Source organism: Manis pentadactyla, chromosome X, assembly GCF_030020395.1.
Source record: "Manis pentadactyla isolate mManPen7 chromosome X, mManPen7.hap1, whole genome shotgun sequence".
NCBI lineage: Eukaryota > Metazoa > Chordata > Mammalia > Pholidota > Manidae > Manis > Manis pentadactyla.
The window spans coordinates 16,608,489-16,627,412 of NC_080038.1; the positions used below are offsets into that span (position 1 = coordinate 16,608,489).

Consider the following 18,924-nt stretch of genomic DNA (forward strand, 5'->3'; position numbering starts at 1 on the left):
TCTGCTCGGCTGCTGGGAGCGCAGCTGCTCCCTCTGACCCCACTGCAGGTGCGCGCGGGCCTCTCCGGTGCCCCTCTGGCACCGCCACCACTGGCACGCATGGGCCACTCCTGGGCCGCTCCGTTGCCGCCGCTGCGGGCTCGCGCGGACCTCTCCTGGGTGTCTCTGGTGCTGCGGCCGCCGGCGCATGCGGACCGCTCCTGGGCTGCTCTGTTGCCACCATGGCAGGTTCGCATGGGCCACTCCCAGTCCCCTCTGGCACTGCCGGTGCACACGGGCCCCTTCCGGTCCCCTTTGGCGCCACCGCCCCCGGTGCGCGCTGCCACTCTCCCACTACTGGGCTGGTGTGTTGGGGTCCGCGCCGGTTGGGGGAATGACTGGCACGCTGCTTAGTGCTGCGAGGGGCGTCAGAGCTGCACTGCCACCCAGGGGGTTAGGGCACCTAAAGTTCCCCAGGATTCCCAGCTGCTGGTTAAGTGTGTCGGGATGACTTCGTCCAGCTGTGGGGTACCTGTCTCTTTAAGACTTGCAAAAAGCACTCGCTTTTCTTTTGTCTCAGGGGCACCGGTTGCGGGGAACTGCCTGTAGGTTTTGCTTTTCCGTTTCTTTAGTATCTAGCACCCCGTGCACCTTGTGTCTGTGCTCCGGGTGCAGATTTCTAGAGCTGGTTCTTTAGCCATCCTGGGCTTTCACTCCCTCCCCATTCTGACTCCTTTCTTCCCGCTGGGTTCTGGGGTTGGGGAGCGTTCGGGTCCCGCCTGGTCATGGCTTGTATCTTACCCCCTTTGTGTGATGCTGAGTTCTCGCAGATGTAGATGTATCCTGGCTGTTATACTGTATCCACTGGTATCTCTTTTAGGAATAGTTGTATTTATTGTATTTTCATAAATATATATGTTTTTGGGAGGAGATTTCCACTGAACTACTCATGCCACCATTTTGGCTCCACCCTCAGTCGAAATGTTCTTATTTTTATCTCTAACTTTTTATTTTAAAAATTATGAAACTGCAGAAAAGTTGAAAGAATAGTACAATAAGTGCCGTATACTGTTCACTAAGACTGAGAATTATTTTACATTTGCTTCTTTCTCTCTCCAAATGCACACACATATGTGAACACACACACACACACACACACACACACACACATATACAGTTATTTTTATTATTTTTGCTAAATCCTTTGAAAGTAAGTTGCAGACGTAGTTTATCCTGAAATACAATACATTAACTTATTATCTCTTGAAAATAGGGATATTTTCCAAAGTCACAATACTATTATCACATGCAGGAAATTCAACATTAATGCAACAATATTATCTACTATACAGATCACATTGATATTTCCCCAATTGTCCACAGATGTTCTTTTTAGCTATTTTTCTTCCACTCGGGATTCAATTGAGGACCATGCAGTGACTCTTCCATATGAGACCTTAAGCAAGTCAACTGGTTTGTGAGCCCAGTGTTTTGTGAGCCCAGTCAACTCACAAAACAAGAGGTAATAATATGTCTTTAAAAAATTTATTGACATAATTTCAGGCTTTCAGAAAAGTTGCAGGAAGAGTACAATGAATTCCCAGATATCCAGAATCCCCAAATGTTGATTTCCCTTTATTTGCTTTATTCTTCTCTCAATCTCTATCATCTATCTCTATATATCTCTTGTTTTTTTCAGAACTACTAAAGAGCAACTCGTAGAATGATGCTCATTTACCCTTTAATACTTTAGTTGGTATTTCCTAAAAATAAATTCTCTTATGTAGCCATATACAGTGATTTTAAAAGTGAGTTAACATTGATACAATACTATAGCCTGATCTGTTGGTATACCTAATTGAATTTCACGATTGTCTAATAATGTCTTTTATTGCAAAAACAAAGAGTGTAGAGTTCCAATATTTATGTTGCTTTCAGTTATCATGTCTCTTTAGTCTCCTTTAATCTGAAATACTCCCTGAGTCTTTCTTTGTACTTCATGACAGTGCCATTTTTTGAAGAGCGCAGGCCAATTATTTTGTAGATTGTCCTTCACTTGCAGTTTGCCTGATGTTCCTCATGATTAGATGCAGATCATGCATTTGGGACAGGAATCCTGCAGAGGTGATGCAGAATTCTCAGTTCATCTTACTAGGAGGCACAACCTGGCAATTAAACCCATTACTGACAATGGTAACTTTGATCATTTGGGTAAGCTGACATCTGCCAGTAACTGTAAAATTACTGCCTTTCCCTTTGTAATTAATAAATGGCTTCTGGAGAGATGCTTTGATATTCTGTAAATGTCCTGTTACTACTCAAGCTTTTACCTACTGCTTTAGCATGCATTGATGATTCTTACCTGATTTAATCATTATTATGATAGTGGCCAAATGGTGACTTTTACATTTCTATCATTCCTTCTACATTTATTATTTGGCTTTCTACTATAAGGAAGATCTTTCTCTTCTTATTTATTTACTTGTTTGTTTGTTTTCATTCATTTAAATGTGAATTCATGGATTCTTACTGTATTCAATAAATTATAACCTTCAGTGTTATTATTTACTTTTATGCTCAGATTGTTCCACAGTTGGCCAGTGGGAGTTGTTCAAGCTGGCTTCTATGAGCTTTTAACACATCTCCATCATTTCTTCTGCACTTCCTTACTTTTTTGCACAAGATGACTGAGGCTCATTTTGTATTTTCCTTCTTCCAACCGTAAAATCAGCCGTTTTCCCAAGGATCCCTGGTTCCGTCTAGTGGAAAATGTTCTTTAGAAAACAAGTTCTTGATCCTGGGTATGTTCATCATTACTAGAGTGTCATTACTTCTAGGCCATCTCAGTAGACAGGCCTGGGAAATAGATGTATATATATACACATACATATGCGTACTCAATACATATACACACTCATACATATCTGTATCCATTTCTATATCTAGCTGTCTATATACATCTAAAAACTGATACCTCCGGTTCCAGTCCAACACAGCAGCGTTCAATGTATCCTCCCCTTTCCATAACTGTAACTACTGTCTTCAACAGTGAAAAACCTGGGTCCCATTATTTGCAATATATTTACTTATTAATTAGTCCTAGAATGCATATAAAGTAGTTTCAGAATTGCAAACTCATGCCTATGCAAAAAAAACCTTTCTTACTAGAGTTCAGTATTTGTTTAGAGTTCTTTTCTGTTGAGCCTGAGAGCATGTGGGCCAAATTCTGGGTATCAAAGTTACTTGGATTAATGCCCCCTCCCCAATGTGATTATGTTATGTATTTAGAAAATGTTTCAGTTCATTTGTTTGTATTAACTTTTAATTTTTTATTTTAAGCCACTCAATTCTGGGGTGGCTTGTCATGCAGCAGTGGAATACCCAGACACCATGGCCTCACACCACAAGGCACACGATGTCAGTTTGTCTTGTTATCATTGGTGAAAAGTTGGGTCATTTGGTTCAGGTCTTGTCTACCAGATTGCTCCATTATAATTAATAAGTAATCTGTGGGGTATCTCATCTTTCTTTAGTAACTCTGCTACATGAACTTAAGACCATTATAACAACAGTGGTGGCAGGACACTACTTCAGTGTTATGTTTATGTTTTTCTTGTTGGAAATACCAGCCTTAATGTCATAGGAAGACCAAGAGAAGGCGAGCACCTGTTGACTGACTGCCCAGCAGGTGGGCTCCACAACTGGCAGAGAAGGTGGAAATCCAGCTGTGATGAAAATACTTGATTGTATACAGAATCTGTGCTTGAAACAGAATGCTACAAACTCTGTGCAGGTTTGCCAGCTTGTGATTCTGATCCCGAATCATGAGATTTGGAGAAAGAAGACAAGCAAAGAGAGTATTTTTATTTGAAGCTTTTCATATGGAGTTAGGATTGGGTGCTGAGAAGTCTGTTAAGGATACTGCTTCTTGCTTTCATAATAATACAATTGATTCTTAGTATAAATGTTCCATTGTATAAAACTGGTTGGCTCTATGTTACTTTCTTGGTCCATGTCTTCTAATTTCTGCTTTTAAATATATAATTTGACCATATTCAAGCAATTAAATCATGGTCCTGTCTTCCCAACTTGCAGATGTTCATGGCTATATCCCTAGTACCAAGGATGTGTAGGGCACATGGTAGGGACTGAGTGTGTACAGGCATGAATAAATGAGCACATGGGGATTCCCACTCTTTCATTCATTCCTCACTGATTTATAACATGCTCACTCTCCTGTTATATGCCAGGAATTACCTAGGCATGGAACCACAGAGGTTAATAAAACAGCCTCTGCTTCAAGGGCTGGCCAGCTAGAGGTAAAGAGAGAAACATAATGAATTACAAAAGTTGGGTGGGGACTGGCACTGATAGGAATGTGCACTGGGTTTGTTGTATTTATAAAGTACTTCTTCACAATTAAGGCACATTGAGGAAGTGCAAGAACGCACAGCAGCTTAGTAAGCAGCTGAAAGAACACATCATAGTTATAGAAAACACAGGCAGGGGGCTCCACAGTCTTGCACACATATTTATGAGTCTCACCAACATCATCATCATTTTTTAAAAGTAGTTGAGTTCACTGACAAGTACCTGGGATTACCAGCGTTGCTGAACTGTTTCTGAGTAGTACACCGGGTTTTATAGGAACAGAGAAGAAGGGGTGAAAAAGGCTTCCTGCAGTTAATTAACCTGAGTCAAAATTATAAAATACTTCTATGAGATTTGCCTTAGTGTAAAGTGTAATCTTAAAAATGAAGATAGTCAAAAAAAAGAAAAATATTTTTAAAATCATGTATAAGTCCACCCATAGGTAAACATCTTTGTTTATATCTTTCCTATTTTCTACAACATATATACTTTAAACTATACAAAAATAAGACCAATTTGTATATTTTCTTTCAGGACTCCTTTTTCCCACTTAACAATAATTTGTGAATATGTTGCTATGTTATTACATATTCTCCTATGATGTCAAATTTAAGGGCAGCACTATATGGAGAGAGAGAATGTTGGGATAAAATTGCTGACTAAAGCCACAAAGTCACGTACAAACACTACTATTAATGTTACCATTATTTGTAATTCTACTGGGAAAAAAACCCTCACAATCTTACCAATCTTTTCTACAAGTTAACGTGTAAATTGTTAACTTTGTACAGTCGGGGCCCCCATCAATAGTAATTACTAAGTTAAAGTTACATTTTTCTAAGCCTGCACTAGCCAGTATAGCATAGCCACATGTGGCTACTGAGCACTTGAAAAATGAAGTTTTAATTTTATTTAATTTTCCTCAATTATTTTTTAAGTAAAAAATAAATATGGACTCATTTTAAAATGTAAAACAAAGATGAACGGCTGAGGCAGAAACAGGTGGAGATGTAGACACTAGTATACAAGAAGAGGAAAAAAGCCAAAGGGATTAGAAGAAAGTATGTTGAGAATTTTGTGTTATTTGCTGCAGCAGACAAAAACAAAAAAGCTGTTTGTTGTGTAAAACTGTTTATAAAGATAATAAAGTGGAAAATAGTAAGGGACATTTTCAAATACAAAGCGAATTTGGTAAGAGTCAAAAAAGAACCAATAAAATGAGTTGCCTGCATTCAAAATTGAAAATCCAATGAGAATTATTTAAAAAAATCATAACAGGTTCTGACCTTGTAACTCTGGCCAGCTTTATAATGGCTTGGATTCTTGCACTTATGAGAAAACCAGTTTAACTGGTGCATATCTCTGAAACAGACTCTATGAAAAGCATCACGGACACGGTTGTTAAAACAGTTCAGCATATACACCAAATGCTGTGACTCATCACCAGTTTATGGAATCGTCGAAAGAAATAGACAATGAATGGAATGATCTTGTGTTGGTTGCCAATGCTTGTTGGTTGAGCTGCAAAGAGTTTTACAAAGTTTCACTGTTCTGTTAACTCCAACTCAAGACTTTCTTGAAACAAAAGGAATGCTTGCCAAATACTCATTGATTAAAAAAAAAAGGCAATGTGATTTACATGTTTTTTTGCATGAGTATCACACTGCATCAGAGTAAGTTTGAAGCTCTAAGAAAAGGAAAAGCTTATTTTCCTTTTGTGATTTAGTTCTTTATTTGTGATTTTGTTAGGTATAAGAACTTATGTTGGAATTGTAGTTTTCATGATTCAAATCAATAGTAATGATTTATCTATTTTTCAAACATGAATCAATATGCATAAGATTTCAATTATAAATTGTAAAGTGGCTGTAAAAACTAAAAATATTTGGAGAATGCTTCACTAAGGTTGATAAACTTAGAATTGCTTCTCAAATAACACAATATCCCTTTGAATTTAATGTTAAGAATACTGAGCTGACACAAATTAGTGCATTTACTTAACTTGGACAGGCCTGGGTTCGAAACTGACATGCATTTGCTTTAAAGTCAAATCAATTCTTGTAAAACATAAACTGGTTTTGTCAACGGACATGTAAATATTAAAGGACAATGATTTTTAGTATTCATTGAGTTACTGAAAAGTTTTTAGGTGTGTTAAAACAACTTTAGGTATGAAAATTTTGGGGTATGTGAACTTACTTTTTTTTAACTGTAAATTTTATGAAATCTAAATACAGGTTAAGTATTTCTCAAGAAAATGTAGCATCCAAAGTTGTGCTATAAGGGTGAAATACATACTGGATTTCAAAGACTTAGGATAAAAAAGAGAATCTAAAATACCTCGTGAATAATTTTTGTACGTATCGAAAGGACAATATTTTAGATATATTGGGTAAAAGAATATGCATTATTAACATCAATTTATCCAGTTTCCAGTTAGTTCTTTTCTTAATTGGGCTACGAGAAAATGTAAAATTGCTTATGTGGCTCCATTGGACAGCAGTGCTCTGCATCAGGAAACATGGGCTTACTTATTTCACAATACTCCAGTACAATATCAAAAGAGCATGGAATAATCTTTTCATTATTTGATAAGTGAACTTACTCCCAAATTTTGGACAATTTTTCTTAACATTACCGGCTTCTGGAAGACCATGATGTGTCTGAAACTTGCAGTAACTTTGCAGGTTTAGAGCCTGTGTTTTGGAAGAATAACAGGAGTTGAGTGAGAAAAAGAAGGCTAAGGCTGGATTGTGAAAAGTCTTTAAGCCTTATGCAGCATTTGATCTTTATTCTGTAGGCAATTTAGCAAGGGGGTTATTGTATCATTAGATTTGTATTCTGGAAAGGTAGCTCTTGAAGCCTGAGGGGCATGAACTTCTGGGAGCCAGTTATTACTGTGCAGGCTGGAAATAACAAAGGCCTGAATTTAGATAATGGGAGACAGGGCATAGAGGAAACCACGAGATGGATTCAAGAAAGATTTGGTGATTAGTGGTCTGTGAGAGAAAAAGGGAAAGAGTCTAGAATGAGTTTGAAGTTTCTGAGGTGGTCAGCTCAGTGGATGGTGGTACAGAATCTGTTTTTATTCACTGTTTAGTAATGTAAATACCTCAAGTTTGAGATTACATGAGAAAGATCAAGTTGGGGAGGAAGGTAAAGAGTTCAGCTTGGTCATTTGACTTTGAGTCTGTATGGGGTGAATAAAACCAATAGACACGTCCAGCGCTCAGGGGAAAAGGTGCAAAGATTGCCAAATGGGGTGGTCATGTTGGAGGAAAAAAAATACACACACACACACACACACATACCATTTCTTTGTAACACCAACAGAATGTTCTTTTGACTTTATTTTTCCCATTTGGCAGACATCTTGCCAGTACAATTTTCTTTTTCATATGATGATGAAAATGCACTTTCTAAATTATTTTTGAATAATTTCAAATAACCAAAGTACAATAACTTTTTTTATTATTAAAGTATCATTGATCTACAATCTTTTGTTGGTTTCAAATACACAACACAGTGGTTCAATATTTACCCATATTCTCAAGTCCCCACCCCCTCCAGTGCCATCACCGTCCATCAGCATAGTAAGATGTCACAGAATCATTAACTGTATTCTCTGTGCTGTACTACCCTCCCCTTGACTAAGCTATATTATGATTGCGAATCATTGTGTCCAGTAATCCCCTTCTCCCTCCCCCTTTGCCCGCCTCAGCCCCTCCCCTTTGGTTACCACTAGTCCCTTCTCAGTGTCTGTGAGTCTATTGCTATTTTGTTCCTTCTTCAATAAGTCATTTTTTAAGGAAGCAAGTTTAAAATAATATTTGTTCCTTTTCACTTGTGGACTTTTTATGTCAACAGAGATACATAGATTGGAACAAAACCTATCCATTTCAAACAAAAATGAGAAAACTATATATTTGTAAATAATTTTGAAAACATGAGATTGAAGATTATTAAAGGACAAACTTCCCGATGCAATGAACATATTTAAAAATATTAATATTAATATACCCTTAAAGAGCAAGATATTTATAATTAACATGGTGATAAGCCAAGCAATATACTATAAAAGCAGAAGAAATCTATGGCTTAGTGAGGAGGAGCATATTCTCTTTTATAGCCTTGATGTTAACAGTAACTGATGTATAATGATTTTAGGCAGTTTCTCAGAGTCTGACAGAGGGGAGTTATAGGGCTGGTTGTGCCAATGGGATGAAGCTGAAAACTGAGCCAAAGAAGATTTTAAAATAAGAGCTGTGTCAACATGCATTAAATTCACTTGCTTTGAAGAAGCTGCAACAGGACCTAGGAACAGGAAAAAAATATTGTTTTGTCTTTGCATGCCAAAATGTAATCGTTCCTTTTCTTCTACACTTTCCTTAAAACAACAATTGTCTGCATGAAGAATGAGTGTGTTTTAAATGAACAATTCAGTGCTTTCTTTCTGCTCTCATTTCCAGTACTGGAATGGCAAGATAATGGACTAGAAATTCTGACTTAGGAGTCAGACTGACTCACACTCCAAGCTTCTCTCTGCCACAGACTCGTGTGTGGCCTTGAGCAGGTCACTTGGCCTCCGTGTCTACGTCTTTAAACAGGAAATAAACCTTACTGGGTTGGGAGGATTAGAAATGATATATATAAAGAACTCACAGTACATTAAAAATACTGTGGCCCATAGTGGACATTTGAGAATGGAAGTTGGACATTCAGGACAATGTAGTTTAAAGAAAAGAGCCCTGACCTGGGTTATGGGGCCCAGGGTCCTGATTCCTGAGCCTTTGTTTCACTGACAAGTACCAGACTCTGGGCTGATCTGTCAAACTTTTTGGATTTGAGTCCTATTAAGGAAAGAGTGTGGGCTGGAGAGAAACACAGGCCAAGTTCAAGGACATTAGGGTGCTGCCACTAATGCAAGGTGGAAAGTTCTTCAGTGGAGAGCTGACCACTGTGCTGTGAGAACACAGGCAAACATATGAATAACCCCTCAGCTCTGCCTTAGTTGGGGAGGCAATTGAGCTGGGCCTTGAATGCTCACATGTGGGTTTTTTCCACTGGAGAAAGAAGGTGTTTCAAGTGAGGACAGAGACCCAAGGGTCCAGCAAGTGAAAGGGCATGGTGCTGCCACACTGCAAAATGTCTGCTCATATCCAGTCCCAATGCAATCTGCTTCTGGGACTGCCTCTGACTGTTGAGTTGTACCAAATACATTTTCAGATAAGTGGACCCATTGTGGGCTTTGGAAAGCTTTTTCCTCTACTGTAGGGAACTGGGAACTGAAATGGGAACTGTGCTATAAACCCCTAGGTACCCACCATTTGGACAAGGGCAAGGAGAAACTACCATAAATCAGTCTTGACTCCTTAGTTAAAATAACCAACCCTTCCATGGGGTTTTCTACATGCCAGGCACTGTTCTAAGTGATATACTTCTATTAATTTATTTCATCCTCAGAACATTTGTGTGGAAAAGGTGCTATTTTGATATGGCCTTCACAGATAAAGAAATTTAGTCTCAGAAAGATTCCATCATTTGCCAAAGGTCACCTGCAAGCAAATGGAATAATCAAGACTAGGATCCAGGCTGGCTGACAAAAGGCCCTGATCCCAACTATTCTGCAAACTGCTTCTCTAGAGACTGAGGAAATAAGAATCAGTCTTGCAGAAATAAATAGCATTCACAGTTGAGAATTTAGTCACATCTTTGGATAAAACTTGTAATAAAGCATTCAGGTGAGAAGTCAGGGCATTGCTTTTTGGACTGAATCACACTCTAATATTTGCTTTGGTAACAACTTTGTGTCACTGCTTGGGCATTACAGCAATTCAGTCTCCCTTCCCCCTAAGGAGCCATTCTTTGCTGAAAATGAGAGGAAAGGAGGAAGTGGGATGGGTTGGACAGCATTTCACATGAAGAAACAACAGCTTTGTAAGGAGTCTCAAGCGGAGGTTCTCTTAAGAAAGGCTGGCCTGGTGTGTCTTTTCAGGGCTCAGGGACAGAGCCTCAGGCTGTCTATCTTCCCTCTAGGTCAGGCATTCTCAAACTGAGGGACCCGTGTGCAGATCCACCTCAGAGCCCTGGAAGTCTGCAGGGGTGAGGAAAGCAGCAGCAGGGTAATAGCAGGAGCCAACTTCTCATCCTTTTGTGTTCTACCTGCTACTTCTCAAAGGCTCAGTGGGAACACAGATGAGGCTTATGACTGGCACTCCGGGTGCTGGCTTGAAAACCTATTTTGTCATTTACTGTTCTTAAATAATTATCTGGAGCGTTCTACCAACAAATTCTAAGGGGCTTCTGAATGCTCTGTGGACTGCCTGGCACCCTGGGGGTCAGGAATATGAATGAGTTGAGTGGCAGGGAACAGAGAGGGGAAGTCACCTGTGTTGGCTCTTGGCTGTCACCCTCATCTCCCTTCCCCAACACCTGACCTAAGGGAACTTGGTCTTTGCTTGGGGTCATTTGTGCTGTCAAGCATGATGTCCTCAGTTGACTTAAAAAGACAAGGATTCTGAGGGCCTACTGTGTGCCAGGCGCTGTGCCCAGTCCTGAAGGAGCTTGGTGCCTGGAGCAGTGTGCACTTTCATATTAGTATCAACATCTTCATCATCATAGCGGCCTGCCATTTACTGAATACTTGTCATATGTCAGACACTGCCCTCTGGGCTTGCCATATTTATTCATTAAATCCTCACTACAGCTCTATGAGATGGGTCCTGTTATTAGCTCCATTTTACAGAGTGGGGGTAGAAACACAGAGGGGTTGGCAAACCTGTCTAATGTCACCCAACTTGTGAGAGGTGGGATAGGAATTCACCCCAGAAATAGTTTGGTGGAGATAGGCAAGAGCTCAAGAGAGAAGGGAGGCTGGACGTGTGTCCAGTCAAACTCTCCCTGATGCGGAGATGATAGGCAGGGTCATCTGAGGCAGCACCAGGATGGGGTGAACAGCCTGACCCTGGGGCCACCTGCCTGGGTTCAAGTCCTGGCTCCGCCACCTTCTAGCAACCTAACCTCTGTGCCTCAGTTAATCCATTCGTGAAATGGGGAAAATGGCACCTACCTCTTAGGGCTATTTTAGGATTACATAAATGAACATTTGAAGCTAAAGAATGCTTTTCTCTGGGAAAACCACACCCATGAGGCTGGTTTCCAAGCAGCCTTCAAATTCTGCTCTTTTTTGCAGATACCTCACTTCAACACGATCCCATCAGGCATTTACTTGAAATTTGCTCAGGTGATGAAGTTCACTTAATAAAAATTTCTAAACAGCTTTTCCTTAAAAACCTGATTTGGCTACAATTCTTTTTCTAATTAAGATAATATTTCATAACAGAACTAGTCATTTTGCATGAAAAACTCATGGTGTTTTGTTCATTTACAGGTACCACTGCTACCTGTGCCTAATCCAAGACATTTCCAGAACCCCAAAAGGAAACCCCATACCCATTAAGCAGTCACTTCCAGTCTCTCCTCCCCACCTGCCCATCCCTGGCAACCACTAACCTAATTTCTGTGTGTTTATCCATTTGTGACTGACTCGTTAGCTAATGTTTTCCAGGGTCATCTATGTTGTAGCATCTATCAGTACTTCATTCCTTTTTATGCCTGAATAATATATTATCTATTCTTCTGTTGATAGAAATTTGGTTGTTCCCACCTTTTGGCATTTGTCAGTAGTGCTGCTATAAACATTTGTGACAAGTTTTTGTTTGAACACGTTTTCTATTCTCCTGGGTATAAACCCAACAGTGGAACTGCTGGGTCATAAGGTCACTGTATGTTTAAGTTTTTGAGGAACCGTCAAACTGTTTTCCACAGTGGCTGCATTGTTTTACATTCTCACCAGCAACTTCTCCACATCCTTGCCAATACTTTATTTTGTTATTTTCTTGCTTTTAAAATGTATTTGCTTACTTCCATTGTAGGCATCCTCATAGATGTGGGATGTGGATAAAATGAGAGTTCCTGTGGCCAGGATTCTCACCGGGCCCTGGTTGACTAGCTCACTGCACACCTGTGGGCAATACATGGCTGTTGACTCTGTAAAAAGAGCTCCGCCCGGTGCTCTGAGCATGACACAGTGGCAGGGCTGCAAGGCTGCAGGAGAGCAGAGCAGAGGCTGGAGTGGTGGCAGCACTGAGGGCAGAGGCCCAGAGGACGGCTGTGCGGGACAACTGTGCAGAGAGGCCTGGAGGACAGCTGTGCGGGACAACTGTGTGAACAGAGGGGCCCAGAGGCAGCAACCAGCTTGCTGCATGCAGACTTGCTCTGAGTGAACGGGATTTTAGTGACTGACCTGCCACCTGGAAATAAAGTTGGGTATAACCCTTTCACCCCAAGAATGTTTTGTTGTCAATTTCTTTGGTCACTCTGAATCCATACAAACTTCCCTGGGGCCGAAACCCATTGGCAAGACAATTGGTGAAAGTCGGCAGGGTTCACTGTTGACCAAGGAAAAAGACAGGCTGCCCTCATGGGAGGGGCACTTCAGCGGGCTGCCCCTGTGAATGGGAGACAGTGGATTGTCCCCCAGTGGGTATGTGGTCTGAGGTGGCTTGCCTCCTAGAGGACTGGGCCCCACCCCAGGACTGGAGGCAAGTGGAGGTGACACCTGAGGCAGTAGGGGTGGCCCTTGGTATAGTAAGCAGATCCTTTGAGAAGCAGAGTGCCCGTTAGGCAGCGGGGACTGTGAGTTGGCTGCTTCTCACTAAAAGTCTACAGAGGAGACCCAAGAAATGGCAGCATAAGAATGTGAGCTGCAGACGTCTGTGGATGCCCTGAGGAAGGAGATGGCCTTGATGCGGGAGGAGGCAGCGCGAGAGCGCGGGCAGCAAGGTGCCCTTGGAGACAAGATGGCAGCGCTGCCAGGTGTTCTGAAGGAGGAAGAGGCCATCAAGGAAAAGGATGAACTCCTGAGGGAAGCACAGGCGGAGGTGGCACGAGAACGTCAGCTGTGAAGCACTGAGCCGAAGGTAAGAGACCTTCTGAAGACTGAGCTGGCATTGCTGTGAGGCACAGTAGAAAAGGTAAAGGTTGTAGTAGAGGAGGCACTCAGGGGAGGGGAGATAAAGGTGCCATCAGCCCCAGAAATGGAGGAGCTGGGGAAGGATGAAGGGGTGGGGCTGGAGGCACCAGCACGCCCAGTGGTTGTAAAGAAAATAAAGACCCAGAAGCTGAAAGTTCCCCCAGGAGAGGAGCAGCCCCCTCCCCGGGTCGTGGAGCGCTCTATGGTCCGCCCCTATACTCAGGCTGAGCCGGTGGCTGTGGGACTTAGGGGTGGATGGAATTGTTCTGTCGGGATCAGAGATGGGAAAGCTGTCTTCCCTGACAGTGCAGCCTGCCTTGAGGCAGTGATTACAAAATGCGAGGTGACACATACAGTAGCTGAAGCAATGAGAACCCAGAAAGAAATAAGACCTGTTACAGGAGGAATTGGAGGGGCCTCGTGAGGGTTACGAGGACCCAGATGTGGGTTGATTTGATACGGGCGGGAGTAAATGGAAGGAAATTAGACGGGAAGCTAAATAGGATCTTACTAGAGCTATGGCGACAACTGAAACCAGAGCAGCAGTTCCAGTCGTTAAGACCAAAGAGGCAGAGGTCAGAGACAGAGTCACAAGTCCGGCCTCTGTGTCTGCAAGACTTTTTGCTAGAGAGGCTGGAGAACAATGTTTGAACTTCTTGCACAGGGACCATTGCAGATGACTAAGGGCACATAGATTGAGAGGAGAGAATCCTGGAGGGGTGGAGTGTGAATAAAATGAGAGTTCCTGTGGCCAGGATTCTCACCTGGCCCTGGTTGACTAGCTCACTGCACACCTGTGGGCAATACATGACTGTTGACTCTATAAAAAGAGCTCCACCCAGAACTCTGGGCATGACATAGTGGCAAGGCTGCAAGGCTGCAGGAGATCAGAGCAGAGGCTGGAGTGGTGGCAGCACCTAGGACAGAGGCCCAGAGGACGACTGTGTGGTACAACTGTGCGGAGGGGCCCAGAGGATGGCAGTGCAGGCAGAGGGGACCAGAGGCAGAGACCAGCTTGCTTCCTGCAGACTCGCTCTGAGTGAATGGGATTTTAGTGACTGACCTGCCACCTGGAAATAAAGTTGGGTATAACCCTTTCACCCCAAGAATGTTTTGCTGTCGATTTCTTTGGTCACATTGAATCCATAGTGAACTTGCCTGGGGCTGAAACCCATTGGCAAGACAGGGAGTGTATCTATTTTGGTTCACTCTGCTTTTTGATCTGGCAGTGTAACACTTGGCTTTACATAAGACTCTCCTGGGTTTTTATTTTATTTTTATTTTTAATAATTCCGATGCCCAGGAGGCACCAGGTCAGGGCCCAGGCAGCAGCAGATTTTAAAGCTCCCCAAATGATCCCAATGTACAGCCAAAGTTGAGAATCACTGTGTCAAAGATTCCAGGCCCCTTTGGGTTACACACTCTTTAGTCAGAAATTTAAATTGTGTTTACTAGCAGGGCGAGGCCCACATTCATCTAAAAAATGGCGGGGGAGGGATCCATATTTCTGTCAGCCATTCTAGTTCTAACAGCTAACGCCAGGTTTTTTAAAGAGAGGAAGTGATTTCACCATAGCTGCACAACAGGGGTCAGGGAGGCGGCATGTTTCCAAGGGTCCCAAGTGAACTGGTAAAAAGGCAAAAAACAGTAAAACAAAACGTTACTGGCTTTGATGGCAGATGTAGCTGCTAAGGTTTGCTAGCTCCTCCCACATCCCCCACCTCTCTTCCCAAGAAAGGCTTGAGACAGCAGCACAATAGGTGGCTTCTGGGTTCAGCATATGGAGGTTTCCAGTTAGCACCCCACTTCCATGCCACTGCTGCCACCTTCTCCTTTTTATCACAGAGCTCTTTCCCGTTTTCCACTTCCTTCTCAGTAGGTAGTTGCTGTTGCTAATTGTACAGGATACACAGTAGCTCTTCCCCAAGTTTATTAAAAACTCTGCTTCAGAATCCATCTTGGCCTGGCTGATAGGCAGGTGGGCCCACGGGAACGTGAGTTTTGGAGTAATACCTATCCTAAGTAGCATTTTGCTATGAGGGTCAGCTACAGTTTTTCACTCTAAGCATTGATTTCATCTTACTGTCACTGCCCTGTAGCCCCCCCTGCCCCCCAGTGTACCCAGAGTGGAGCAAGCCTGTTCCCCTCCTTGCAGCGCAGGAGAATGCTGGCCACAGGAAGCACAGGGCAGCGGGAGAGGGGCCCTTAGGGAGCACACATACCATCAGCCTGTGTCAGGGGCTGTGGGAAGCTGGAAGCCAGGCGCTGCCTGGATTGGATGCTGTCAGGAAGCAGGGGTCATTTCATGGTCAGGTGTCTGAATAAATCTTATCTAGAAGCTGGAAAGACTGGACAAAGGCTGTGACTGGTGAAGAAGCAGCAGTCTCTCCGAAGAGCCGGGACTGGGGATGTTTGGACAAGGTTCATTTGCTCTTGGTGTTCAGATGTGGCTACAGAGCAGTCTGTCCCATCCCAGTGACAGGGTGGCCTTGTCTGATGCTGGTGTTCTGGGCAATTGTTCACCTGGGTTTTATAATTTAGGCCCCCTCTGGCTTGACCTCAACTGCTCTTGGCCAAAAGGGAGGCCTGCAATGGAGCAGCCCCTGCCGTCCAGGAGTTAATGGCAAAGCATCTCAAGGACTTTCATCGGTCTATTTTGCACCTGGCAGGAGTAAGCTGAGGCACTGGTGCTGGCCACTGCTGAGCAGGACTGGCCCAGTGCAAAATGAAAATATGGGGCCCCTTGTTAAAAAAATTATTAAAAATTTCAATACAGCAAGAGCAGAGATTTCTACCAACTACAGGGTCATTTGAGTGTGAGGTTCTGTGCAACTGCAAGGGCTACATGCATAACCACCCCCGCCCTCTGGCCACTGAACAGCAAGAAGCACACTGAGACTGTGGCACCCTACTGTCCCTGCAACCTGGCAGAGGGAGAAGAGTAGGACAACTGCTATCCCAGTGTCCCGGCCCCAGAGGAATGGCAAGAACTGGAGAATATTCCAGGAAGAAAACACGAGCTACAGTCTGAAGCATAGACACTAAAGGCTAAGATAGCAGCAGAGCTAGTGAAACTGAGAACCTGGGATCCACGGAAGTAAGGAAAACACGCAGAGCAACACACAGGGAGCCATAGGTGGGAAAAAAACTAATGCATGTGCTAAAAGAGGATCTAATTCTTAACAGGATGGTATGTCAAGAACACTTGTGAAGACATTGCCCAGTTCTTGTAGAAAGATGAAGGACTCAGCAAAACAGCAACTACGGACTGCTTGCAGGAAGAGATGAGTTTAATGTCTAGGTTCTTCCTGCTTTTGCGAGGGTACATGAGTTCACGGATCTAAAGTCTGTCCAGACATTACAGCAATTCCTGTGGCGTCCAGAAGACTGATGGGATGATGGAGGCATTTGCCCAGTGATACTGTCTGTCATCAAGGAGGGTTTTTCCGCATGAACGCTGTTCTCTCCCTTGCCATACATCTCGCTGAACACCAGCCATAGTCCCAAAGTCAAAGATAAGCCCACAAAAAACGCTCACTGCTGCAAAGACAAGTATCAGTGATAAAGGAGCAACTCTAGAATCTGTAAAATTTGCTAAATCAACATTAACGTTATCCTGTGACACGCTTCTCCCCCATTCCCATTTATGGAAAAAGTAGGTAACTTAAATACTCGAGAGCTTTCTCTTTGGTACTAAAATGCAAAGCTGACCCTTGTTAATAATGTAATAATAATTCTAATGGGTTTAACTGTAGCATTTGAAGAGTTAAGAAAAAGGCAGCGGTACTTTTAGACCACAGGGTGGATCCTAGCATTTTATTTTCTTGACTTGGCCAGGAAATAAGAGGGGCCTTGGCTTGGGGGATGGTCGGGGGGGGAAGCGCAAGGGGTGGGCCCCCCGGAAGTCATGCGGCGCTGTTTAAACCTAAGGGGACTTAACGGATGGCGGGAGCGCCCGCCCGTTCCTTGGCGCGGGGCGCGGCCATTGGTGACGCACGCCGGGGAGCACGGCGCCCACGTTTCCACCATTGCTTGAGCGAGGCCCCACACCCTGCTTTCCAAGTTCGGGGCTGCAGGCGCGCTCGCTCCCTCCCTCCAGGAGGCGGGCCCGGCGCCGCCCCCGCGCCCCGGTCGCTCCCGGCGGCCCCTCCTACCTCCTGCCCCCGGCCGCCCCGGCGCGGCGCAGTCCCCGCCGGCCGCAGCCCGACGCGCCGCCCGGCCCCCAGTCTCCCGCGGCCGCCTCCCCCAGGCATGGCACAGGGCCTCGCCTCACTATGGCAGCAGCACGGCACAGCACGCTCGACTTCATGCTCGGCGCCAGAGGTGAGGGCGCGCGGCCGCCACCTGCCCGGCGGGGACCAGGCGGGACGCGCGCCGCGGGCTGAACAATGCGGGCGGCGCGCGCGGCCTCGGCGCCTCCCGGGCGGCCGCGCCCAGCGCCCTGCGGGGCCGCGTGCACCGGCGGCCCCAAGGAGGCCGCGCTCCGTTCGCGCCGCCACACCGCGCCTGCAGCGGCCGCGCCCGCACTCCCGACCGAGCCGCCCTCCGGGGCCCCCGGCGCCACCCCGCGCCGCACGCGTGCTTGGCCGCCCTCGCCCGGGCCCCCTTGGCGCCTGTGCCTCCTGCGGCCGCGGACCCGCCGTGGGGCCCAGATGCAGGGGTGGCTGCGCGAGGCGGGCCGGGCGAGGGCCCTGTGGGGTCCGCCCGCGGCACCCTCTCCTGCTCTGGGAGGCCGTAGGTCCCCCCGGGCCCGGCGCCCCTCGCGGCAGCTCGGGCGGGGAAACACCCTCGCCGCGCCCGCACAATCCTTAGACGAGTGCGTAGGAAACGGAGCCCGCGGAAAGCGACGGGGCGCGGGAAAAGGAAACGAGGATTATCTTGGGGCGCGGGGTGGGGGGTTGAGGTCTGGGCGCGGGAATTACAACTCCCGGAATCGGGGAGGCCTCGGAAGGCTGAGAGCCGAGCAGAACAGAGGAGGGCTGGGAAATATGACGGGGAATGAGAACCCCTTCTCCGGGTTCTTCTAACTCGGGGGTTGGAAAGGGGCAGAGGGGGTACTGCCGGTTTTTCTCTCTGGTGGCTTATAAAGCCGTGAGTGTTGTGGACTTGAATGTTCGCCTCCCGTACACCCCACTTTGGAGCGTCTCATCCGTATCTTGCTTTTTCACTGTTTTCTTCGAGTTGGATGGAGCAACCTTTTCTGTTACCATTTACAACACTGACAGACTTTATTTCTCTTCCCTTTTTTGAACTTTGAGTTTTCCCCCAAATTTAAAGGCTCTCCGGAGGCACAAAATTTAATAAGAAGACCTTGAGGATTTAGAGCAAGATGTAGGTTTGCGTCCTGTTGTCTCAAGTGACGCTGCATGTGACTTTGGCTTTTCTTAACTTTTGGAGTCTCATTTTCCCTGTGATAAAAAAAAGCGGGGGGAGGACAATGCGAATCGTGATCATAGGGTTATTTTAATATTAGGGGAGTTACTGGTTAAGTAATAGCCAGTGTATTTGGGTGGTCAGGAAGTGACTTGGGTAAACAAAGC

At 44.8% G+C, this 18,924-nt stretch overlaps 1 protein-coding gene and 1 long non-coding RNA gene across 2 annotated transcripts in view; both read left to right on the forward strand.

Annotated features, from left to right (window-relative positions):
* LOC130682031 (uncharacterized) overlaps positions 1 to 13,038 on the forward strand; it is a 32,111-nt gene extending 19,073 nt beyond the window's left edge. The window contains exon 3 of the long non-coding RNA XR_008995336.1: positions 12,285 to 13,038. This is a non-coding gene — a long non-coding RNA (uncharacterized LOC130682031). The remainder of the gene's footprint in view (positions 1 to 12,284) is intronic.
* Positions 13,039 to 17,436: 4,398 nt separating this feature from the next.
* Positions 17,437 to 18,924, forward strand: part of SMS (spermine synthase) — a 40,769-nt gene continuing 39,281 nt past the window's right edge. The window contains exon 1 of the mRNA XM_036912826.2: positions 17,437 to 17,707. Within this exon, the coding sequence (XP_036768721.1) occupies positions 17,659 to 17,707 (49 nt within the window). The 5' untranslated portion in view covers positions 17,437 to 17,658. The remainder of the gene's footprint in view (positions 17,708 to 18,924) is intronic.